Source organism: Periplaneta americana, chromosome 9 (assembly GCF_040183065.1).
Source record: "Periplaneta americana isolate PAMFEO1 chromosome 9, P.americana_PAMFEO1_priV1, whole genome shotgun sequence".
Taxonomy (NCBI): domain Eukaryota; kingdom Metazoa; phylum Arthropoda; class Insecta; order Blattodea; family Blattidae; genus Periplaneta; species Periplaneta americana.
In genome coordinates, this window is record NC_091125.1 from 84,357,166 (window position 1) to 84,384,456 (window position 27,291).

A 27,291-nucleotide genomic window follows, 5' to 3' on the forward strand; every position below is an offset into this window, starting at 1 on the left:
TTCCCACATTCTCAATCAATGAGAGAAATTGATATTGTCGACTGGTATTCCCTCAGACAGTAGTGAGTGGGTGTCTTTTCCACTTCAGTCAAGCAATATGGAGAAATGTAGTCAACAGAGGTCTTAAGGGCACAATATTTGGATATTGAGAACCCTAAAGTAAGAAACCAAATCCAGGAAACTATGGGGCTGCCATTTATTTCGCTAAATGACTTTCAGTTTGTTTAGGATTTATTAAATGAAAGACTTGTGGACGATATTTTGGACTTAGCATCTTACATTGAAATTACATAAATTACTGGTTATTCAGCATGAGGGCGAAGGTGAGCAGTTCTCTAAGATTTTCTCCTGAGACATGGAACATCTATGAATTACAGTAGTAATTAATGCCAGTCAGCGTACGAATAATGTGGTTGAAAGATTTCACTCTCAATTCCACATATGGCACATCACATATACATTTGGTGATTCATTAGAAATTTGCAACAACAGCAATCGGAAACAGAACATTTAGTAACCGAGGTCCTTGTGGGCATACAAATATTAAGCGGTCAGTAAATAAATGGCATATCAATAATCAAACGAGAATTTTCAACATTGTCGGTAATTACCAAGATTACAAAGATAGGAATGAAATTTTTCGATATCTTAGAGCAATATCATACCTTTTGAAATTATACTGTGACCTTCAAGATGAATAATAGATGTATTTTTGTATTACATATGTAATATGTATAACATAACTGAAATGACAATAAATTTCTCGGCACTTTCCTTGCAGTTTTCCTTGTCAGACATTTCAGGGAAATGGACGAATTTATTTGTGGACATTTTTAAGAAGAGGACTTGCTGACAGTGGACCTTTTCAGGTAAGGACATTTTTATGACTTGGACGAATTTTTTATGTGGACATTTCTAAACTTTGGACATTTTTGTAGAGAGGACCTATTGCAAAGTGGACCATATCTCACTTAACCACGGGGAAAAGTGCGTCTATTACGTGAGTAAATATTACGGCATATGGCCACCATCACAAACTTTTAAGTGTAGGCATGCAACCTATTCCATTTATAAGTGACATTTAAGTGAACTGTTCTTTGTACAGGTATCTCTTCCTTGATTGTCCAATACATAATTTACTCTTATTCTGTTATTTCCAAATGAGGCTTGTATCTATTTTCTGATAAATTTCTACTCTAATTGCTTAGTTCATGTTCTTTAATGGTATGCACTTGAAAACATTTCATTTCGTTTTTTCTATTCTTTTAGGTTGTTAGTTGATGTAAGGTTCAAGTCTTTTGATCTAAACAGAAGAGACTGTATTACTATCGTCTTATGCAACTTCATAATTGTTTCTTTCTGTACTTCATATTTTCACAGTTTCTATTTTCTGGCTCTTACCCTTATGGGGTTGATAGGCTATCTTCTTATTCTCCTTCTTCTTCTTATAATTATTATTATTATTATTATTATTATTATTATTATTATTATTATTATTATTATTATTATTATTATTATGTAATTTCGTGTCCACATCTGACATCTGTTATGCTTGATTTATTCTAGCTACTGAAACATTAACACTCATTAAAATGTACAAAACATATCTTCATAGACTCCAAATATTAAACTCACTTAATTACTTGAACTAAAATATGTGTGTGTGTCCAGTGCCTAGATGTTTGGCAACAAAGCTATTAGTGTTCTTGCACTTCAATACTTTGCACCAAGATGTCTTTCTACAACTGCACATCTTTTAATAAGTTCCATATTCATTTTTTCATTGGTCTTGCATAGAATACAGGAAGGTGTATTGAATACTCCTATTCTGTGTATATGGCTTCACCAGTCTAAACAAAAGGACAGAAGCTTGTGGAATTTCTTCAGGATTTCTTAATATTATTTCCTTTAATTTTGTCCTCTATCTCTTTTTTTCTGGATTTAATGAAATTTGTTGTGGATGATTTCTTTATAGAATGCAAAGAAAATGCCTGGCTTTGTTTCTGTATTATTGCTGTATCTCTTTTTGCCATTTCATTTGCATATATATTACAATGTGAGGGAATTCATTTCCCATTGATTTCGTGAATCTTTCAAGAAATGGATAACCTTCTGTGCTGAGAAGCAAGGTGTATATTTTAACACTTGATATAAATAAACAAAGAAACAAATAGTCACTGTGCATAGAAAACATATCTAATAAAATCTATCTCTTATTTCTTTTACTTTCCCAGTTCCTGGAAAGTAAAATCTTTTGTGTATTCGTGAATTAGAAACAAATGAGTAATGTTATGTCAACCCTCTTGTGGAATAAAAGCAAACTGTATAATCTTAATTTGTCCTGCTGCAAACCATTACTGGTAGAAAACAATGCTCAAACGCCTAGAACACTGGGTAACCCAACTTATCGACTAATCTTAAAGTGATTCACCCAGTATATCTTTGTTACTTTTGGTTTTGTTACTAGTGCACCAAGAGAAGTCGACTATGTGGCACTTATATGTTGATGATGACTAATACAACTGGTGAAATGTCAGCAGGAGAAATGAGTGCCCTGTAAAAACATGCTCTACACACCATCTTTGTCCACTACAAATTTCATTGGACTTGCTGGGATATGAAGATCAGCTAATGTCATAGAAAGCTGATATTCTCGCCATTTGGCTAACAGTGTGCGTGGATTTATATTATTATCGAGGACTCATTTTTATCTATTTCTGAGATGAATGAACTTATCCTCGTGAAGCTAAAATATTGATTAGTTTGTTACAGGAAAATTATTCACAATGTTCAACAGAAGATTGCACCATAAAGGAGACGTGCATTATGGTCAGAGAAAGTAAAGCCAAGATCTATTCAAGGAACTGAGAGATCGAAAAAAAAATAAACATACCAGTGGGTCAATATATTTAAAGGACTAACATCACGAAATAAAATAGTGTTCTGATAATCTTAAGTTGCACTTTCATATGAGGGCATGTCGATAACATTAACATTTTTTTTCAAAACATGCTTATGCTACCATCAGTAAAATGTGAATATCTTCCCTACAGATGCCTCCACAAGGCATGTCAGTTCCACCATGATTCGTTTATCATCTTGGAAAGAGTGAAAAAAGAGAACTTGCTCTTTCTCATTAATAACCTTTGTATTATTAAATATAGAAGCATTCATATATCAGCTGTCACAGACATTCCATGTCATCCAGCACATTATCCTTCGACATATACACGATGTATCAAAACATGTGGGAGAGCTTTGGGAAATTGATAGAGGACCTGAAAACAAGCAAGAAAGTTCATATAAACATATGGTCAATTTCGCTTAGTTTTTTAGTTACAGTCATTGTTTGTGGTGTACATAATTTTCTTCTGTATTCAAGTCGTCGTTGATTTGGTTTGTATTCAAAGTCACCTGATGACAGTTGCTATAACAAAATAAACTCAAAGAATATGCTAGAAATTTTATTAATAATTGTGAAAATTTGTTATTTTGAGTGTAACAATTAATTACATTATAACTAGTGGTCAAAATGGAGTACTCTAATCAGAAAATGGCAGAAATGCACCTTATGTATAGACGAGCTAATTGCAATGCAAATGAAGAAAGGTGTTTGTATGTCGAACAATTTCCTAATAGACATTTACCGAACAACAAGACATTCCAAAGAATACAGGACTGTCTTGTGGAAACAGGCTCTTTTAAAAAACGTGTTTCAGATGGTGAAAGACCAAAGAGCACCAGAACACTTAACTTAGAGGAACAAGTCCTCAATCATATTGAGGATAATAGCGAGAGCAGCACCAGAGACATAGCAGAAATCGAGAATGTGAGTCATACGGCAGTGTGGAGAATTCTACGAGAACAACTCCTTTATTCATACCATCTTCAAAGAGTCCAAGGTCTTAGTGAAGCTGACTTTGCACCAGAGCAGCATTTTGTACCTGGTTCATCTCTGCAGTGGCTGAGTGGTCAGACCTTCAGTCTGTCATGCAGGCGGCCTCGGTTCGAGTCCCAGTCAGGTCTGGAATTTTTCATTTGAAAAATCTATAGTGACACTTGTGGTGGACAAGATCGCAGTTGTGGTTTTTCTCGGGGTTCTCCCATTTTTCCCCATATTAGGCATTTACATCATTCCATCACCATTTCTCCATTTCGTTTTCATTCCATAGCATTACCCCTACGCAAGCTGGCGACGATGGGAGGGTGCTGGCCTAGGGACGAATGGGGTTGCCTGCTCGAAACCTGGGTACACAGAGAACCTTAGTGTGGTCAGCTGGTATGGGTTTGGGAATGCGCCACTAAAGGGTTAGCACAATAGATCTCAACAAGTCGCAGTGCTGGGCCATAGTGCCCCCCCCCCCTCTGTAAATTCCAATTCCATTATATCTGGTTACAACAAATTTGTGTTAAGGATCAACACTTTCTCTCTGCTATAATATTCTCCAATGAAGCAAAGTTTACCTCAAATGAAGTGCAGAACTTTCACAATATTCATGTATGGGCTGTATGTAGAAATCCCAAAGCAGTTTTGGAAACAAGATACCAACAACAGTTCAGTATTAATGTTTGGGCTGGAATAATTGGCGACACATTAATCGGTCCTTTCATTTTACCTGGAATATTGACAGCAGCATCATACTGCGACTTTTTAACAAATGACTTAAATGTTTTGTTGGAAGAAGTTCCACTAACCTAATTCAGCGCATGTGGTTCATGCATGATATGACACCGCCTCATTTTGCTCTTGCTGCTAGAGCAATTTTAAATCAGTGATTCCGTAATAAATGGATAGGTCATGAGGGACTGACATCCTGGCCTGCTCATTCTCCAGACCTCAATCCATTGAATTTCTACTTATGGGGTATTTAAAGGCCACTGTGTATTCCAGATCTATTCATAACATGGAAATTCTTCACCAGCGACTTGAAGAAGGATGTCAGCAGATATGGCGGATGCCTGGAATATGGGAGAGAGTAAGGCAATTGATGATGCGGCACTCAGAAGCCTTTATTAGAGCTTGAGGTGGCCATTTTGAGCACTTTCTGTAGAATTAGAAGTTTCTGTATAAGAAAAAAGTATTGTAAGTTATAAATTAAACTTTATCATCACAGATATTATGTAAACCACAAACAATGACTGTAACTAAAAACTAAGCAAAATTGACCATATGTTTAAAGGAACATTTTTGCTTCTTTTCAGGTCCTCTATCAATTCCCCAGAGCTTTCCCACATGTTTTGATACATCCTGTATACATAGCAAGGTCATCAAGTCTGACACACTTTAGATGAATACACATTAAGAGAGAAAAATAAAATAGTACAATGAGTGAACAGATAGTTATGTCAACATTTCCGAAAATGCATCACTGCTGTCACATTTATCTGGTTGTAATTATGCTTATATCTGTTCTGTACTGTAAACAAGGCATTTCCTGAAGTAACACTTAACGTGTATTACGTAGTTTTTCCATTTCCAGCATACACTGAATCCTTAACAACACATTTCCCTCCTGATAAAATATTATTTCCCTCCAATAAACATTTGAATGTTGTTCTGCGCAATGCTCTTATACTAGATCTAAAATATTTGATGCTTTGTATGTCAAATTCAAGATTTTGTTGTTAAGTTCTTGTTCCAGAGAACGCCTCAAATATGAAAGGGATTCACACACAGATATCAATATAAACCTTTATCGCTTTAATAAGTCCTCACAGAAGTCAGTGTAAACTTTAAATTGAATTTTATTGTCCAAGTGCTTCAGGAAAAATCAGTATAGATGGTCATGCTTGAGATTAACACACACGTGCTGTGATAATTTCATGAACAAACCATACTCCCTTGGCCAGCATAAAATTGGTGTTCGTGATGTTCCAAGCAAGCCAACAATTTTGTTGTTAGTAAGAAAGTTGATTCTCTCTTCTGCGAGAATGGCAGACAAAGGCCTGCAAAGCCTCAAAATCGTGTGGATAACATCTATTCGACAACATTTAATCCACTAACCACAGAAATCACTGTGCTGATTAAACCATGAGGCAGGCTACTATATGGCACTTGTCTGGGGGCAGCAAAAAATGGACATACAGCTGTAGAGTACATGAAGTGCAAGGATTAAAGGAACCAGACAAGAAAAAGGAAGTGTGATAGTGACAATGGTTCCAGACACCTCTTTATGTCAAGTCCAGAGATCTATCACCAATTACAGATGTGGCATGTTTTGACCTGACAAACTAAGTCAACTCTCAAAACAGCAGACATTGGGCAGACAAAAATCTCCACACTTACATACAATATCTACCAAACATCACTGCATTTTGATATGGCTGAGGTCTGGTATGCAGTGTCTGACTTAATCTCATTGGCCACATGTTCTTTGATGAATCAGTGAACAATGAGGCTTATGGTAGCATCTTCACTGAATTCGTGAAATAAATATTGATACAGAACTGATAGAAAACCATTTCCAGTAAGAGGACTCTACATGCCATACACTCCACGAGTTTATGAAGTTCATAAAGAACTTCTTCATAAAGCATAATTTCAAAGAACCTGTGGTTCCACCAGATCACCAGACCCAACCTCTGCAGACTTTTTCATTTGGGGCTACTCACAAAAGACAAAGTGTATAGAAATCATCTAAGAACAACTTTCTCAGCTTTAAGAAAACATCAGGAATGAAGTCAACAAAACCGATGACTTTAGAAAATATAGAACATGATGTGATGGGTATAACTGTGTTTTGATGAAATCGGAGGACACTTCCAACATTTTTTGTGATATGGGGAATAAAAGATCTGATACTGCCACAATTATTGTATGGTTCAGAAGTGAATGTATTGGTTTGCTATATTTTGTTTGGAAGTTATAACTGACTAAAATGGTAATTTGATCATGCCTCAATAATTTCAAATTCCCTATTACGCATTTGTGCACATCATACAAAATTCTACACACTTTAAAATAATATTATTTAAGTTTACAGCATCAGGCAGACATTTTGTGTATCTTTTTCTACTTGCATTTCAACATTTATGTACTTCGAGAATCACTGCCCTATCTCATGTTTGAAACTGCAAACTGTTAATATACAGTGTCCAGGACGAACACTATCAATAAGAAAGTTTTATAACTCAACAACCAAAAAATTTATCCCAATGCCGTTTGCTGCAAAAGACAAAGGAACTCGCCAAGTTTTATGGTGACAATAAATCTCCACATGTGCACCTCATGTGGTTCGGCAAACATATAAACACGGAAATGTCAGCAACAATGAATGGAATAACTGTGTTGCTAACACAAAACTTAACAACAATTGAACATATTATCTCCAACTGAGGTTCTGGCTCATATGTACATCTACTATCAGGCAGTACATCTGAGATATGTGTCAGAGGAAGAACAATAAAATTGTTTGTATACATCTAAAGTCTATTAGTGTAATATGTTACTAGTCAGCGATATAAAAAGGGGAAAGGAACTAGACATCCTATCCCATTATTTCCTGGGTTAGTTGTCTCATGAGCGATGCCTTATTAGTGTCATTTATGAGGTTCAAACCTGTCTTCGCACAGTTGACTAAACAACTAAACATATAATGGAAATCACTACGAATGGAATTATGGTGTTGGTACCATAAAAGCTTGGAGCGTTCCTCTGTCCCTTGCAGCGAACAACATTTAGATGAATTTATTAGTTACTGAGTTATAAAACTTTCTTTTTGGTAGTGTTTGTCCAGCACACCATGTATAATAATTATAGCAACAGTTTCAAAAATCAATAATGTAATCTGGAGATCTAATTTCAAATATTCATAGCTAACTACTTCGTGAATATTAGCTGAAATTAAAATACTATCTAAAAAAAAACAATTACAAGAGTCATACTAAAAGTCCTTAGTTTATTAATATCACGATCAAGAAAATAGACTGAAAAAGTCTAAGAAAAAAAATCGAAGTTTTCCGATATATAAACAATGCATGTCTTTATAGGGACTAATTGAGAAAATGTATGAAAATTATGTTCTACTCCCCATACAATACGATCTGAAACCAAAGACCAATAATTTGTTCGATAATATGAATGATCAGATGTATGACCACCACTTGAAGATCAATAGAGATGCCCAACATGCTCTGTACTTTTACCTGAGATGCTGAAATGGACTGCATCCCAAGAACACTTAACAACTGGAAATGTAGAATAACTCTTCTCGGGTTCTTAGCCAGGTGAGTTGGAGATTTGGGACTGAAGAAGATGGCAGAGCTAGCCGTCGAAAGCTTGGAAGCAAATCTCCAACTCACCTGGCTAAGAACCAGAGAAGAGTTATTCTACATCAAACGCCGGGAATGCCTCAAGTCAAACTGGAAATGTGTCGATTAGTATGTTAATTTCGTAAAGAAAGAAATATAAAGCATTTGTTTAGTAATGTGTGCTCCCATTGACTGCTTTGATTGTGATATTAATATGCTCACAACATTCGGTGTGACTCTTGACCTTTCTATTAATAGTGACATATATTCATTACAAATATTCAGGTATCCATTGACATTTTGTACTTAAACATCCATCATATCTAATTCAGAGCAGACTCAGAGTTGTAAAATTGTATTTCCTTTTTAGAATTACTGAAAGGAAAACCAATATTGAAATTAACCATCATCAGTCAGTAGCTCAGTGTATGTAAAATACGCACATCATAAAAAAATATTGAACTTCGATGAATCATAAGGCAACTACAGGTGAATTATTTTCTGTCTGAGAGTTCATGTTGAAATACTTCTTCATTAACTTAAGCATAATATAAAGAATGACTTCATTACTGCTAACATCCTACTGCACCTACATATGAATTTCATCGGCTTGCATGGTCTATGTTATTGACGACACCCAACTCTTCAAGCTGAAAAAGAAAATAGAAGCAGAATTTCTTTAAACATGAATCTTTTAAGAACAGGGATATCAACTGGTACCACACAGATAAACAACTGCATGATAGTTCTATGATTATTGGTAATATTTTCATTACATAAGAAATCACTGAAATTAAAATATTAAGTATTTTTGCTAGTTTCAATATACAATGTTTATGTTTACAAAATTTCCATTCAAAGAATATCACCATATTTCAAATTAGAATTCAAGGCAATAGGTAAAGTCAGAAACATTAAAATACACTAAATAGATAAAACATATTTGCAGTGGGTGTCATTGTATAAAGGCAAAAAGGAACCAAGATAAATGAAGGAGAAAGTGATAATTATTAACATCTACTAACACTCTATTAAAACATCACACATAAAAACCAAACAAATTACAAAGGAAATGGTTCACAGTACAAAATTACAGAAGAAATTTACAGAGAGACAAGAAGTAGAATTATTTAGATCAAAAATATAACATGTCTGTCCCTTGTAAACTATGAAGAGGAGGAAGAATTTAAATTCAATACACATACTGATCATCCCATGCCAGCTGACTACTATTAGTTTAAGTAAAAATTAATTTTTTGGTCCTAAAGAATACATTTGTTTCGGTAACAATTAATATTAGAGAGAAAAATTCGCTCCGGCACCAGGGATATATGAGCAACAGTGCATATTACTGTGGAATCCCGGCCACCAAGTCACTCAAATGAGTGCACTCCTTGTATAAATAATGGCAGTTGACTTTATAATATAAAAATGTCAACATACATGTCGAACTTGGAGTCAGGCCACAAAGGGAAAATCACTGAAGGAGAGGGATTCGATCCAGTGCTATGGATTGAACTTCGGCATAGCTCAATGGTTAGAGCATTTGTAGAACCAAGGACCTGGGTTCGATCCCCGGCACTGGAGCGAATTTTTCTCCTCTTAATATTAATTGACTACTATTAGGTTCATGCTGTATTTTGGTTTCAAAGCAGATCCCGTGTGACAGGCTGATAATCTAAACCACTCAGCTACCACACAGATTATGCAAGATGTAGTCTAAGAGCAACACAACTATGAACAAGAACCACCTGGACGTATAAAAGTTTAGTGACATGTCTAAACATGATCTGAAACCACATGCCTGATCCTCTAAAAACAAATAAATTTATACTATATCTCATCAGATGCAAAATTAAAGATAAACTAGATAATTTTAAACTATACCTATATGTCAAGCAAATACAATTTTTTGTTAACCATGTGAGACACTTCAACATAATAGAAGATTCGATGATGATGACAAACAGAGTCGAAGTCTGATGGTTATTAGAAATGGTGAGTAAATTATTTCTGGAACCATCTCATCCAGAAACTGAATTCTGTATGTGCAATAAATCTATAACGTAGAAACCTTTTTGCGTTGTAGGTTTACCAACCTCAGAAACTTAAGTCAACACTGCCAAAGTAGCAGAGTCTAGAAACATTAAAGATTATTTCCACATACTGAAAATTAACTGCCAACCGAACCCAGCCAAATTCTGCCTCCATGAATCTAATTTCACTCAGAGTTAAGTGAGAAATAATTCACAAGTGCATATTTAACTATTGTTACCTCTTTCTCTTCATCCACTTCATCTTCATCATCACTGCCATGACGGGATGCTGCTGGAGTGGTGTGGCGTGATGAAGATGGTGATGGAGGCTCTGAAATAGGACGTGGGTAATTGAACCTCCCAACATAGGCATCATCGTCCAAGTCAAAGTCAGGGTAGACTTTTTGCAAAGCTTTCATACGTGCCTGTCTGTAGTACTGCACAAAAACAACAAACCAAAAACTTTTAACAACCAATGTATGATACTCAAACATTGCAAAATATAACATATGAACCAAACTAGTTACACGTAAGCTCTTTTTTCCAATAGTCAGTCTAAAAATATCCACCTGTCCTACTTTACCATTGAAAACCCCCAATAAAATTTTCGTGATATCTAGATAACTTATCAAGAGTGTGTTCCAATTCCTCATAGAAGCTATCTTTTATATGGTCGTATTTCTCTTCTGTAGGGGCATAAGCATTTGTAACTATGATATCACACCATCTATTGAATATTAAATACGATAACCTGTCACTGATAAATTCGACCTTTTTTACTGCTGATTTTATTCTTTTATGAATAAAGAATCCTGTTCCTAATTGGTGATCACCAGGGAAAGGATTTATATGTAAATACATATTTACTTATAAAGCTAATATAATTTATATTTTGCATTATCTTTATGTTTCACAATGTGTAGGGTTGAAAAATCCTACTTTTATTTTCCATATTTTTCCATATTTTAGAGTTTAGTACATATTTTCGTTAATTTCCATATATTTTCCATATTTCATATAAAACAGTCCATATTATATTAGGTTTAACAATAAAACAAAACAAAATTCCATTAACTTTTAAAAATACATTTCAACAATAGAGATTTAAACACATGTTCAGTAATCCCTTTAACATCAGAGTTATTTGAAAATTAGCAGTCCTATCAACAATGGGAAAGTAAGTTACAAAACTGTATTAATTTAATTTAAAATTTTTAACAGACTTCAGTTGTGCAGCTCAACAGTTAAATGCCAGTCAGAGTACACATAGGTTCAGTTTTGTAAATCATACTATAAAGACGGTAAATATGCCAAAAGTACGTCATTCAGTCAATTTAAAATCAAAACTAACAAGTTACATTTCAGAATTTAAAGAAGATGGTTTATCAACTGACAATAAAATATTATTTTGTAATTTGTGTCAGTGTGCAGTATCATCTACACAAAAGTTCCTGGTGCAACAACACATTACAACTAGTAAACATCAGGCCAACAAACAACTAAATTCCAAGCAGAGACAATTGTTTTTAACACAACCAACAACATCGAATGTAAGATCTGAGTTTAACATCGACCTGTGCCGTTCTCTCATCTCTGCTGATATTCCTCTCTACAAACTAAAGAATAAGGTCTTCAGGGAATTCCTTGAAAAATATACTCAACATACAATCCCGGATGAGTCAACACTTAGGAAGACGTATGCTCCATCCATCTACGATGAGACAATACAGAAGATAAGAGATGAAATTAAAGATAGTTCAATTTGGGTTTCCATTGATGAGACTCCCGACAAAGAAGGTAGACTTGTTGGTAATGTAGTTATCGGTTTGTTAAGTGAACAATATTCTGAACGAATTCTTTTACATTGTGATGTTCTAGAAAAGTGCAATAACAAAACTATAGTTAAACTGTTCAACGAAGCTATGGGTATCCTGTGGCCAAAGGGTATTATGTACGATAATGTGTTATTCTTTATTAGCGATGCTGCCCCTTATATGGTCAAAGCTGGACAAGCATTATCTGTTGTATATCCTAAATTGACTCATTTTACTTGTGTGGCGCATGCATTTCATCGTGTGGCAGAAGTGGTCAGAGACAATTTCCCTAAAGTAGATTTGTTGATTTCATCAGTGAAAAAAGTATTTCTCAAAGCTCCCAGTAGAGTTAACGTGTTGAAAGAAATGTACCCTGAAATTCCATTGCCACCAAAGCCAATTTTAACTAGATGGGGTACATGGCTAGAAGCAGTTGAATATTATGCCGAACATATAGACTCTATTAACAATGTTCTCCTTGCATTGGACTCTGAAGATGCAGTCTCAATTGATACTGCGAAAACAGTTACCTGTGACATAAGTGTGAAGAATGACTTAGCTCACATTCAGCATACATTTTCATGCATCATAAAAACGCTCAAAAGTCTCCAAAATAGGCACCTTTCACTATCTGAAAGTTTTGAAATTATAAATAGTACTGTGGAACAACTGAATCGTGGTAGAGGTAAAGTTGCAGATGCAGTAAGAGCTAAGGTGGACACTGTACTTTCAAAAAACCCTGGATATGAAGAACTACAAAAGGTTGTTGCTGTGATGAGTGGTGAATCAACAGTGAAGATTAACTTGGACTTATCCCCAGCAGACATTGTGAAATTGAATTATGTACCAGTTACTTCTTGTGACGTCGAACGCTCTTTTAGTCAGTATAAATCTATCCTCAGAGACAATAGAAGAAGATTCACTTTTCAGCACTTGAAAGAAATGTTTGTAACCTATTGTTATGGTAACAGACAATAAAAATTGTGTTTTGTTGAAACTACATTGGAAGATAAGGTACGTCCATTATATTTTTTGTTTAGTTTGATTAAAATGTACCAATATTTAACGTACATAGTCATTTTTTTATAATTTTAAGTCCATATTTAATTCCATATTTTGGTAAAAATCCATATTTAATTCCATATTTTGGTAAAAATAACTACATATATATTTACATATTTCATATATTTTTAGTCCATATAAATCCGTTCCCTGGTGATCACTGTTTCCTTCCTCATAGTACAACAAGTAATTTATTGGTGATATGATATTCCCATCTAACCTAACCTCCTGTATTCTCACGAAGTCTATTCTACAATATCTAGCTACAGTAGTTCTTTTGCTACTAATGTTACCCAAAATAACAACAACAACAACAACAACAATAATAATAATAATAATAATAATAATAATAATAATAATAGAGCTATAGCTGAATACTGGTATTTCTATGACTATAGACAAAATTCGTTATAGAACACGTCAATAGAATGCAACATTCCAGGATACCAAAACAGATGCTACCATACATCCCCAAAGGAAGATGATATGTGAGTCAACTATTCTGAAGATGGCGGGAGACTGTAACAGACCTCTAGGTCTATTACTTGAAAGGTAGATGATTATAACACACCGATTTACACAATAGAAACAGTGTGCCAAATGACAGTATTAATTTTAACTTACAATTCCAAGATTTCTCCAGTCCAGGAGGTCACTAAGGCGTTCTGTTCGATTACGCTGGATGATTCTCTGACGTCGGTTGAGTTTAGCAAAATCATACATGAACTGTGCAAGCTGTTGTACAGATCCTTCAAGTGAAATGAAACGTCGGTCCACAACATAAATTCCATAACTCATTGGATCAGCTATGTGTTCCTGCATGAAGCAGCCAAAACCTGCAAATAATATATTGTCAGTATAACAATTGATTTTTATGATAAAAAGTCCTAGCATAGCTTTCTTCTGAAGAGAAATAAAACTGGAAGCCCAAAGTCGATTTACAACACATAAAAGAATCCTGTCCCAGAAAGAGCAGACTTCAATATTTACATCCGATAACTCATCCACGTGAAAAGTGAACTCATTTAACCACATTTGATTATCATAACATCGTCGAGGTTATTAAATTCTGCTTTACTTATGATCCCATGTCAGAAATGCAGAGTCCAGAAAGGTTTTTAGAGACCATATTGCATATAGATGTTGACAACCAGCTAAATTTATGAATACTAATTTTATTATTCAGAGATTAAATGCAAACATTCTTGGATTTTTTGAGATAGTAATTCATTACGAAAATTCATGGGGATAAGAACAAGTAGAAAGGACAGAAGAATAAATATGGAAAGATGTTTTTTTTTTTATTATTTTACGGAAGAGGAGCTTGAAGGCTTGCACTGCATCTTGAGGCTTATTATGTTTATCACTCCTTTCATAGGGGTGATTGTTTAACTGCATAAGACCGCATTCCTGTAAGTATTCTCTGAGAGTTCTGCAGCCTCTTTAAAATGATGCCGTCTGTATAAAAGTCAATGGTACTACATCCTCCTCCATCCTGTATTAATCTGAAATTATTGACTGATGATAGATGAAGTTGAAATTAATGATAACGAAATGAGTCCGAGATTCTATGCCTTTAGTTATCCAGGAATTCTGCTTTAATTGGATGAGGAAAACCTCGGAAATGATCCAAACCTAGTAACTTGTCCCAACCAGAATTTGAACCTGGCATGCTCACTGCACTGTCAGACATGCTAAACTGAGTTTTAAACACGCACTAATGCATGCATCGATGAACACATGCACACACACAAAAAGGGAAGGAAGGGTATGTTAATCACAGAGACTGTTGGAACTGAATGTTGTGTTGCTGAATTGATATTTTGCACTATCACAAAAACTTTCTCCTATATTTTGTATTTGAGAAAATAAAAGGAAGGATGGTGAAGTGAGGATGGGTAAAAGAGAGATGCAGTGTGACAGAGACAGAGCCAAATTTCAACATATTATAATCCGTGATAATGCACACACATATTTTTTCTCCATCTGTAAATCTGAACTCATCCTCTTTAGTCTACGAGTAAGCATAATAACCATTCAACCTCTGAAGATGAGACATACTGTGTCTCCAAGTTGAATTTGCGTCCCATGAATGCAAGAGACGAGCGCTGGTAGCGCTAATTGCTCTAGTTGTTAGTATATAACCTACTTTTTGTCTATGAGTGAGGTCATGTTACGAGAGATAATGCCATGAATGAGGTAATATATATAAGGTGTAAAAAATATGGTGCATAATATCAACACTTTCACAGTATTTATACAGGTACAACACTTTCAGCACCTCCTATACACGTGTATTCACCATTACCTCATATAACTTGCTGGCACGAACAGTAAACATCTCTTTATCAGCTTAATATTTACTCATAGGTCGCAAAGGCCAGAGCCAGAAGGAACAGTGATTCACATTCTTTCTGGACGCAGATTTAACTTGAGTGAGTAGTACCATATTTACCTGCATAATGGACACCCCGCATAATGAATGCACCCCAAATTTTTCACGTTAAAATTATTTAAAAAAAAAAAAAAAAAAAAAAAAAAAAAAAAACCCACATAATAGACGCATCTCATTTTAAACGAAGATAGTTTCAATAACATCGAAAGTCGTAAGATTGGATGCACTGCTTATGTTTAAATTAAGTTTTTAACAAAATGTGTGGTACCACTACAATCGTGATTGGTTCTTTTTTGTACATGTGCAAAATATAGGTACTTCCCAATTAATAACATAGTATTCTTAGAACATCTGCAGTGATGCTGAACCTGACAGTGAATGAGGTAAGGCTAGTGTTAACAATAACAATAAAGTGTCTTGTCTTATTGTCGCTGTATTCATTGTTACAAGTTATCATCTGTTTATACAACTGTTGCTAACTATAGCTCGTCTTAAGAGTGATGCAATCAATATATAAATTAGTCGCGGACCATATACGCACCCTAGTTTTTTGTTACAAAAATAGAAAAAAAAAAAAAGTGCGTCTATTACGCGGGTAAATATGGTATTAATATAATGAGATCTGAACAAGAAATTTCCTTCTCACCTGAAAGATTGGTGGTAATGGATGGAATACCCATTACAGTGCACTCTGCAGGAGTGTAACCCCAGGGTTCATAGTAACTGGGGAAAACACCCAGATGGCAGCCTCGAACAAATTCCTCATAATCTAACCCAAACAGAGGGTTTGTGGAAGACAGGAATTCAGGATGGAAAACAATCTGGAAAATAAATAAATAATTAAATGGTATGAAATGTATGCTATAAAATAATGGCAGCAGCAGACTAGTAGTGGTAAAAATAGTAGTAATTAATTGAAAATGGTAAATATGCACCACCACCAGCAACACACCAAAGCTGCACCGCCACTATCATGTGAAGTAACTCGTCTTTATATGACAGCACCAGGTGTTAGAAGTTATTGATGTGGGAACTGACTAGGCCAGACATTTTCTCGTAGTAACAGTAGTGGTGATGGTATGGTGTAATGGTAATAGTATTGTTGGTAGATAATAGTTCTGTCAATCACTACCCTAAGACAGAGTGGAGAAGAAAAAATCTCAAAATGCGGAGTTTGTCTTTTGACTTTGCTTTGCAAATGAGAAATTCCAAATTGTGTCTGACAGGTACCACCAACACTACCACATGAAGTAGCATCAGTAGCATCATATGCTAGAAGTTATTGATGTGGGAACTGACTTTTTTCTCATTAGTTACGAGCTAACAATGAAGAAATGACAGAATGGCAGTAGTATTTCAATAAAACCAACCTATGTAAGCTATCTTATCTACCACAAGATCGAGCCTAGAATCAAACTTAGTTCACCCAAAGAAAGTACACACAATGATCGTGTGTTATTACTAGTGGTTTTTAACATTATGAGCACAAATCTTATGCAAATGGAAAGAAGTGATGATAGAATGTAAAAATGGAAATTTCAAAGTTAAATTATTCTAAAGTTAGAGGCAATGTAACAATCAAGAATATTATGCTGTAAGTTACATCCATATACTTCTTTATTTATGAATGACTACTGTGTCTGAAGTTCCAATAGGATATACAAGAAGAAGAAGAAGAAGAAGAAGAAGAAGAAGAAGAAGAAGAAGAAGAAGAAGAAGAAGAAGAAGAAGAACACCACCACCACTTTCACTATACAGAGTCCAAAAATTAAATATGGATTTTGTTGAAACAGTAATTGTAGGTTACTGATATTGTTCGTTACACATTACTTTCAACATGTGCATCATTCTCATTGCAACACATCTCTCATCTGTCAGCAGTGGAGTGAAAAGCATTTTGGAGCATTGTCAGTGTTGTGGTGGTCCAGCAGATTGTACAATTAGTTTCGGAGCTTCACCAATGTAGTAATGGGTTGGGTGAACATACATCCCTTAATAAATCCCCACACAAAGAAGTCACATGCTCTGTCACATCCCCATCTTTAGTTGTTGTCACAAAGCCAATACACGGACTCCAGCAGCCAACTACACAGTATACATACCCAACAATGTACCTGCAATGTGCTATCATACAATCTTACTCCTAAACGTCCTATTTCTACAAAATTGATACTTAATTTTTGGATATCATGTGTATTTAAAGCTAGCAAGTAAATGTAGCCATGGTTGGATGAAGCAGCTGAATGCTTTCATTACTGCATACACTATGGGTGGTGAGAGTACCTTTAGGGCCTAATAATCTATGACATAGAATATATTTGGTGAAGAATTGATGCCTTTAAAAATCCATTGCACTCGGATTTAAATCAGAGAACCGGCACACATAATGCAGATCATTTTAATCATTCAACAAGCCAAATGCTGTTGGTAGTAGTAGTAGTAGCAGTAGGTTTATTTTGCCTGGCAGAGTTAAGGCCATGAGGCCTTCTCTTCCACTCAACCCCATGAGGCCTTCTCTTCCACTCAACCTGGTCTAGTATTCACCAAGTCTGCTGCTGGACCAAAGAAATGTGGGTTCAAACCAGCCAATGATGATGGATTTATCAGAAGAAAGAATTCAAAGTACTGCTTCCTTCAGGAGGAAAGGAGAATTTGCAGTTCCATACCACTCTATTCCTCTTGAACTGTAAGACACTTCCCCCACCTATGTTCTAGTAATGTTACACTTTCTTTTATTTAAATCCTGTACTTTGGTGTGTGAAGAAATCTTCCACAGCCATCATGACACAGTCATCTTTCTCAAACATTTTCCCTGTGAGATATTCTTTGAGTTTTAAAAACAAATGAGTCACTAGAGACAAATTCAGGGAAATAAGAGGGATGGATGTTCAATAAATTTAAATTCAGAATTGTAATTACATTCATAGCAATTATACTTTTGTGAATAAAAGAGAAAAGAAAATTCCATGAGACATTTTCCTCTCCTTGCGTAATGTTGCCCAGTAATTGTCTGACCTCTGTTCAAAAATTAAAACATATATGTTATCTTTCTACATCTATGAGTAAAATCACCATTGATATGAAGGGCATCATCTTCCAACAAACCGAACATATTTGATGGATTTCGCTGGGTGTTAAACCTTTTTTTTAATTTTTCTGGAGGCATTTATTTACTGGAGCTCACATTTTTCCACTTCTCAAAAACATCACATAGTCACTTTATTTTATTCGAAAATCTCCTGAACTGCAAGTGATTTACCTGAAATTCTATATGAAAAGAGTTAAAGATAATAAACAAACATCTACATGAAAAGAATTAAAGGCAATAAACAAACAAACTTCCGTTTCTATGATAACATCATGCCAACTTTGTTAAGGACAAATATTGTACAACACAGTACAAGAAATTGTTGAGGCTGGTCATTCACCGAGTCCACACTGATATGCTAACACCTGAACAGATTGTGCATGAAACAAGATTCAGTCTTATCTCCTAACCAAGAAGTATGTAATTGCGGAGAAAAGCTCAAATTGGAAAATGAGATGGCACTGAAATACGAGAAGACAAAAGATAAAAAAGTAGTGAGAACATTTGTTCATCCATCTGCCACATTTGACAACCTTAATGAACACATTTATGAAGAAGGAAATATTACTGCCTTTTTATGTAAAATTTAGTTGATGCAGTAAAAGTAACAATGCTTATTATAATTTTGCATTACTTACTTACTTACTGCTTTTAAGGAACCCGGAGGTTCATTGCCGCCCTCACATAAGCCCGCCATTGGTCCCTATCCTGAGCAAGATTAATCCAGTCTCTACCATCATATCCTACCTCCCTCAAATCCATTTTAATATTATCTTCCCATCTACGTCTCGGCCTCCCCAAAGGTCTTTTGCCCTCTGGCCTTCCAACTAACACTCTATATGGATTTCTGGATTCGCCCATACGTGCTACATGTCCTGCCCATCTCAAACATCTGGATTTTATGGTCCTAATTATGTCAGGTGAAGTATACAATGCGTGTAGCCCTGTGTTGTGTAACTTTCTCCATTCTCCTGTAACTTCATCCCTCTTAGCCCCAAATATTTTCCTAAGAACCTTATTCTCAAACACCCTTAATCTCTGTTCCTCTCTCAAAGTGAGAGTCGAAGTTTCACAACCATACAGAACAACCGGTAATATAACTGTTTTATAAATTCTAACTTTCAGATTTTTTGACAGAAGACTAGATGACAAAAGCTTCTCAACTGAATAATAACAGGCATTTCCCATATTTATTCTGCGTTTAATTTCCTCCCGAGTGTCATTTATGTTTGTTACTGTTGATCCAAGATATTTGAATTTTTCCACCTCTTCGAATGATAAATCTCCAATTTTTATAGTTCCATTTCGTACTATATTGTGGTCACGAGACATAATCATATACTTAGTCTTTTTGGGATTTACTTCCAACCCAATCGCTTTACTTGCTTCAACTAGAATTTCCGCGTTTCCCCTAATCGTTTGTGGATTTTCTCCTAACATATTCACGTCATCCGCATAGACAAGAAGGTGATGTAACCCATTCAATTCCAAACCCTCTGTGTTATCCTGAACTTTCCTAATGGCATATTCTAGAGCGAAGTTAAAAAGTAAAGGTGATAGTGCATCTCCCTGCTTTAGCCCGCAGTGAATTGGAAAAGCATCAGATAGAAACTGGCCTATACGGACTCTGCTGTAAGTTTCACTAAGACACATTTTAATTAATCGAACTAGTTTCTTGGGAATACCAAAATCAATAAGAATATTATATAAAACTTCTCTCTTAACCGAGTCATACGCCTTTTTGAAATCTATGAATAACTGAAGTACTGTATCCTTATACTCCCATTTTTTCTCCAATATCTGTATCTATCTCCAATACCAATTTTGCATTAGTATAAATTAGTATCTCACCTTTACACGGTCGTGGACTGTGTTGAATAGCTGGCAACGTCTTACAGCATTGAGAACAGGATCATTCCAGTCATCTACTACATTGTGTGTTGTAATTGGAGGCAAACCATCCCTCTGCAGTGCATATATACATCGTTTGATTTTCACCAAGTCGTCTTTCTGCAGAAGTTCACTTGGGTTGGGTAATCTTCCACTAAAAACAAATTTAGCACATATTTTCTGTGTGTTAACTATTAAGTTGTGGGAGAAAATACTCTGCAAACATGGGCCTTGATGCGATATTAATTATTGTCAATGTCATTGCCACCATCAGCACAACCACTGCAGCCATAATAACAATGATAAAGACGATGATGCACAACAGGCCAAAATGCAATTCTAGGTGGAAAAACATGTCATATATATATAAATCCCTCTCCCCTTCCGAGCAGCAGCAGCAGCAGCAGTCTAACACCCAGGAACTTGGATGAACTCCATTCTCCTCCTTGCTTCCTAAAAGAATTGATGCTGAATACAATTCTAATGCAGCTAATGCTGGCCCTCTTAAGAAATGTTTAGAGCTGAAGAATTCTAACTCCTGGTAATGAAATATAAACATTGTTTGTATCTTTTCTTTGTCTAACTCCGCACTTCCTTGAAGGAGTGTTGTTACTTCTTGCTAGTTGTGTTTTGGCACTGAAGTTAAAAGGTCAATGACTTCTTAGTTTTTCATTATGTTAACATTTCAGACATAGAAATGGAAGTTTCAGGCATTTACTTTCTAATTATGGCTACCAAAACTCATTTGTCTTAATATTTTAACGACAATCTACAAATTAAGTAGTATAAAGTAAGCAAAAGTTTCTACTTTTCTAAACTTAGATTAGGATTATAAAAATTTATGTTTTCTTTCCCACATCATAATTTAGCTAAATTTATGTACGATGTAAGAGTAATGGAACGGAGAAAAATTCTCTCCGGCACCGGGATTTGAACCCGGGTTTTCAGCTCTACGTGCTGATGCTTTATCCTCTAAGCCACACCGGATACCACCCCGGCGTCGGACAGAATCGTCTCAGATTAAGCTCCAACTCTTGGGTTCCCTCTAGTGGCCGCCCTCTGCACTACATCATAGATGTCTATGAACGTAGGACTGAAGTCCACACATGTGCTGAGGTGCACTCGTTATGAGTGACTAGTTGGCCGGGATCCGACGGAATAAGCGCCGTCTTAAATCACGAAGTGATTTACGCATATCATATATATTATTTTAATGTACCGAAGTACATATGATATTTCCATGCAGATATTCTGCGTTATCATACGATGTAAGAGGGAACCCAAGAGTTGGAGCTTAATCTGAGACGATTCTGTCCGATGCCGGGGTGGTATCCGGTGTGGCTTAGAGGATAAAGCATCAGCACGTAGAGCTGAAAACCCGGGTTCAAATCCCGGTGCCGGAGAGAATTTTTCTCTGTTCCATTACTCTTACATCGTATGATAACGCAGAATATCTGCATGGAAATATCATATGTACTTCGGTACATTAGAATCATCATCATCAATAGCTATCAGGGTTTAGGCCATTTGGCCTGTTCCGTCTCAGGTGAAAAGCTGGTCTCTCCATCGCTTCTTCGGGCGTCCACGATCTCGGTATCCAAGGGGTCTGTAATTTAATAATCTCCTGGGTAGTCTATCATTTGGCATCCGTAGAACATGCTCATGCCAGTTGCTCCGATACTTGTGGATTGTCTCTGTAATGGCTGCAATATTTAGTTCTTGTCGGATGTCTTCATTATATTTATGGTCTACATTAAAATAATATATAAATTTATGTAGATTTGTGGGAATGTTTCCATAGGCAGCTCTCTTCGGCTCCCTTTTAGATATTCCATATAATTTATAGGGATGCACGAGCTACACCACCCAGCCATGACACATAGGGACTTACATGACGTGAAGAGTGACAAAACAAAGACTCAGGATCAACAGGTATACTATGTTTTAGGTAAACTAAATATTAAGGACTACCCTAGTAATGTTTTAAGGAGCATCAAAATGACACTAGAGGCATTTAAATGCCAATTACGTGACAGATGGAGAGCAAGTTCAAAAATAAAAACAAGTTTCTAACAAACCAATCAAATTGGTCGCAAAAAGAATTAATATATGCAGAAAATGTCTGTAGTGCAGTAAAATCTAAAACCCAAGATGATAATCCACTTCAATCCACCTCAAAAGGAGGAAGATCGAGAAAACTTCTTGAAGACTGTGATTTAAAAAGCACACAGAAAAGGTTACAATCTCTGATTAGAGAATTGTAAGACCAGGAGCTAACTGTGGCTGCTCAAATATTTCTTAGTATCAGGGAAAAGAGACTCTGCAAAAATAGTGAGAAAAATGACCCCTTGCAGAGCTACAACAATAAAAAAAAAAAATGCATGACTCATTCCATTTCTTGCCATTTCATACTCCTCATAAATAGCTCTGGCTTTCTTTTTAGAAAATAATTTAACTAAAGAATGTATAATAGTATACGTAGGAGAGATAAAGAAAGAAAGAGTAACATATATCTACGTTATAATAAAGTCTCACAAGCGAAGTCAGAATGCTATCTGCCAAAGGAAGAAACGAAAATAATAGAAATCTCAGCTGGAGTAACTTTACAGTCGCTTTCAGATCTCAATGTCAAAACACTTGTGACTGTCCAGAAAGACGTGCTTAAAAGCATAATTGAGACCCCTGAAATTATCTGCAAGGTCTATAACTGGGGCTGTGTTGTGGCAGTAGCAGGCACAGCCAATATAAACAAAAATTTTTGGAAACTGATGACAACTATAGTGATTCATGTATATATAATTATTTAATGAGATTAAATATGAAGGGGTTTTTTTTTTTTTTTTTTTTTTGGAAAAACAACCGTAGTCCAAAAACATAAATTTTCAAGAGAAACAAAAAACTATCTGGCATGGGTGTTGTTGACAATTCAAATATGAAATTTATCATGCCATTTCTTAGGATGCTGTAGAAACTTGGGAAAACTGAAGTACATTTATAACTTAAATTGTCTCATAGATATACATGTTTAAATGTAGGTAACTGCGAACAATGTTTATTTTAAGAAAAAATAATCTGTTGTGGGTGAAGTGTCTCTCTCCTTTAATCTTCCTTTACTTTATTATATCCTGTTTCTTCTTCTTTCGTTGTTTATGTTTCTTCTATGGGTTACTTCTGTACTTAAAAGATGACTCCATAACTAATACAACAACTCATGTGCTACAGTATTTTTCTCTGAGGTGGCTTTTGCTGCGTACTGCCAATCTACTACAGTTTAAAATTGTATGGATAAATGTTTTAAGATGAAATGAACGGGATATTTGTAAATGCTACCATTATCCTGGACAATGGCTGTTTTATGAACCACTGAAAATTTCCACTCCTGTAACATAGGATTATGGTGTTTTATTTCCATTAACAACTAATTCAGTAGATGACCAAGAACCACTACAGAAGGTTGGAAATAAACAACAACACTGAAGAATTGAAAAGGAAACTGTATGGAAAAGTCAATGAAGAAAAGCAGTAGCATATTTCTGATTGTTTACAGGATATAATTGTGTCAATGAACATCTCAACAAATTGAACTTAACAACGATAAATAACTGCTCAATATGTAACAAAAATGAAATTCTGAACAAATAGTACCTTCTCCTCTGTGACAAACTGGACTACAATAATAAGAAGAACAACACATATGTATACAATGTCTTCACTTTACGTGATTTGGGTTAAAACAACATTGAATCACTTTATTGGGAAGCTAGAGAAAGAAAGATGCAAATCAACTTTTAATTGCCATTCGAGAACAACAATAACAATAACAACATATTTTTGCAAGTGACTTTATGCAAGCTTAACATTATAAAATGGTCCTTAGCTCATCCTGATATTTCACTTTTCATTTTCACCTTCGCACTTAATCATTCTCCTTGTTAAGAAATTTCAACTTCACTAAGTCTTTCTCTTCACGTTTCATACTACTAGAACTGAAATTTCTATGTAAATACATATTGTATTCCTAGCCACATAGATGCTCAGAAAATACAAATATCAATGAGTCACCATATTAGGATAATTTGAGTTTTTATTTTACGTATTTCATATGATTTTACATAAAAATGAAGTATTTTGTGGCTTTCTATTGTATTTGTGTATTGATTGTAAATTTGTTGAATTATGGGTGGATATAACAGCCAAAAGGAATGTGTCAATAACTACAACATAGGGAAAAATCCTCTCAGATAGTCAAGGTTTTTTAAAAAAAGTAGGTATATAAGAAAACTTCACTCTATTTGGATTAAAAGTAACTCAAATACATGCCTCCTCCACCACACTCAAGTCTACTCATAATGAGACTTACATACCTGTTTACAACCTCACTCTTGTGAAGCTGTTTAAAGTGAAAGTCTGATATTAAGTTATAGTAAGTTCCTATAGCATCATTCAAGTCAAAAATTAAAGTTGCTGGACAAGATAAAAAAATTCGCCAACAACCAACACTAAAGTTGTAATTTATGAAATATGCAACAAAAAAATTGGACGTTTCTTGAAATCACAATTGGAACCAAGATGTGTGGAGCACACTTCATACAAAAAATATGCACCTAAGTTTTTCGAAGAAGTGCTTGTAACGCAGATGCAGAATCCTACCAGCTCGAAAAAGGAATTGTGTAAGGATGGGTTCCAAGGGGATGCAAGCGATTATAAGAACCTCTACAAGAGAGGTCCTCTAGCCTCTGCATCTCAACTCCACTCTCACCTACTAGCGGTGGAACCTGTTAAGCTGAGTAACCCATGTCAAGGTTGTGGTATTAACCCCTTCGGCAACATGGGTCAGCGAACAAATGAGAGACGGGGGGTTCTGTCAGAGCTGCTAAGGATTACCTCAGCTAAGGTCTGACAGAATGATGCGAAGTGGAAGCAGGCTCCGCATCTAGATGCGCGGCGGAAGAGTTCTTAAGGACCAACGGCGACATCGGAGATCTAATTACTAGATACTGCGTAAGGGAAGGTACCCTGAAATAAAACCATGCAGGTTGGAATGCTGAAAGGTGGCAACCCCACCGTCCAACTATATCTGCACAGCCCTCGTAAGGCGGTCAGATGAAATCTCAATTACTGGTAAGCTACAGAATAATGGACCCCGATCACATAATAATATGACGACTAAGCTATGGAAAAAGGACAAGACTTTCGGTATTCATGAACAAGTGAATATAATAACTTGGAATGTGAGAGGTTTAGCGAATAAAGAAAATGAGATAGAAGCGATACTAAATGAAAGGAAAATAAGTATAGCATTTTTAAGCGAAACTAAGAAAAAACTTCATGGAACACAAGATTTAGGAGAATATACAATTATATATAGTAGAGTAGAACAAAATATAAGAGCACAGGCGGGAGTAGCTATCATGCTGCATAAATCTTGGAAAAATAGATTAACAAGTTACAGTTGGATTAATGAAAGAATATGTACTGCAAGGTTCAAAATAGCAAGAGGATATCTATCATGTATAGCAATATATGCCCCGGAAGAGGGAAGAAAAGAGGATAATGAAAAATTTTACAACGATGTACAAAATATATTAGACAGAATAAATAAGAATGATTATATTATAATAGGAGGCGACTATAACGCAAGAATTGGGAAGGAAGCTATCCAAGATATAATAGGACATTCAGGAGAACAAGTTATAAACAGTAACGGACGTCTTTTGAGAGATTTTGCGTTGTATAACAACTTTAGGATAATGAATACATTCTTCCAACATAAGGAGATACATAAATACACATGGGCAGCAAGAGAGACAAGAACAATTATTGACTATTTCTTAGCTAATCACAAAACAGCAAAACTGTTCAAGGACGTTAGAGTATATAGAGGGTATGAAATAAATACAGATCATTATCTGTTGCAGGCAAAAGTGAACTTTAAAACTAGGTGGTATAAGCCTAGTAGGAAACAGAATTCTGAATAAAAGGAAGCATATAAAATATATTTACTAAAACAACAATCTATCAAAGAATTATACCAGAGACGGTTAGAAGAGAAAACAAAGGAGGTACCAAACAAGAATGACATCGAAGACGAATGGAAACAATTGAAATTAATATTAAACACAGCAGCACATGAAGCCTTGGGAAAGAAAAAAATAATGAAGAGGAGAAATAAAGGACCAATGATATGCACAGAAGAACTTAAAACAGAAGTAAATAATAAAAAGAGATTATATTTAAAGTATTTACAACAACAGACAAATGACAGCTTAATTGAATATAAAAGACAAGCAGCAGTTGTTAAAAGGTTAAGTCGGAAGATGCATAAAGATAGATGGGATAATTTTATAACGGAAATAGAAAATGATGTACATGGAAAGCAAGAACTATCTTATAAAATAATTAGGCATCTGAATTGTACTGAAAGAGATGTAGCAAATATTAAAATAATCAAACATCAACAATGGCTGGAATATTATAAACAACTGCTAACATTAGAAGATAAAGACAATATTAATGAAAAGGAAGAGATAAATAACAGACTTGGAACAAATGTAGATGAAATAGAATTAGAGGAATTGGAGATAGCTTTGCGAAATACAAAAAATAGGAAGGCAACGGGAAGTGATAAACTGAACAGTGAATTATTTAAATATGCATCCAAAAATTTTAAAATAAGATGTCTGGAATTTTTTAATAAATGTTGGATACAGAGACAAATACCTGAAGAATGGAAAATGACAATTATACAACCAATAT

The 27,291-nt window shown here is 35.2% G+C and overlaps 1 protein-coding gene across 1 annotated transcript in view; it reads right to left on the minus strand.

Moving 5' to 3' along the window:
• Positions 1 to 8,339: 8,339 nt before the first annotated feature.
• Positions 8,340 to 27,291, minus strand: part of Glys (glycogen [starch] synthase) — a 101,923-nt gene continuing 82,971 nt past the window's right edge. Inside the window, exons 9-13 of the mRNA XM_069835146.1 lie at positions 20,497 to 20,689; positions 16,204 to 16,378; positions 13,787 to 13,998; positions 10,526 to 10,723; positions 8,340 to 8,900 (exon numbers count right to left, since the gene is read on the minus strand). Coding sequence (XP_069691247.1) covers positions 8,853 to 8,900; positions 10,526 to 10,723; positions 13,787 to 13,998; positions 16,204 to 16,378; positions 20,497 to 20,689 — 826 coding nt within the window. The 3' untranslated portion in view covers positions 8,340 to 8,852. The remainder of the gene's footprint in view (positions 8,901 to 10,525; positions 10,724 to 13,786; positions 13,999 to 16,203; positions 16,379 to 20,496; positions 20,690 to 27,291) is intronic.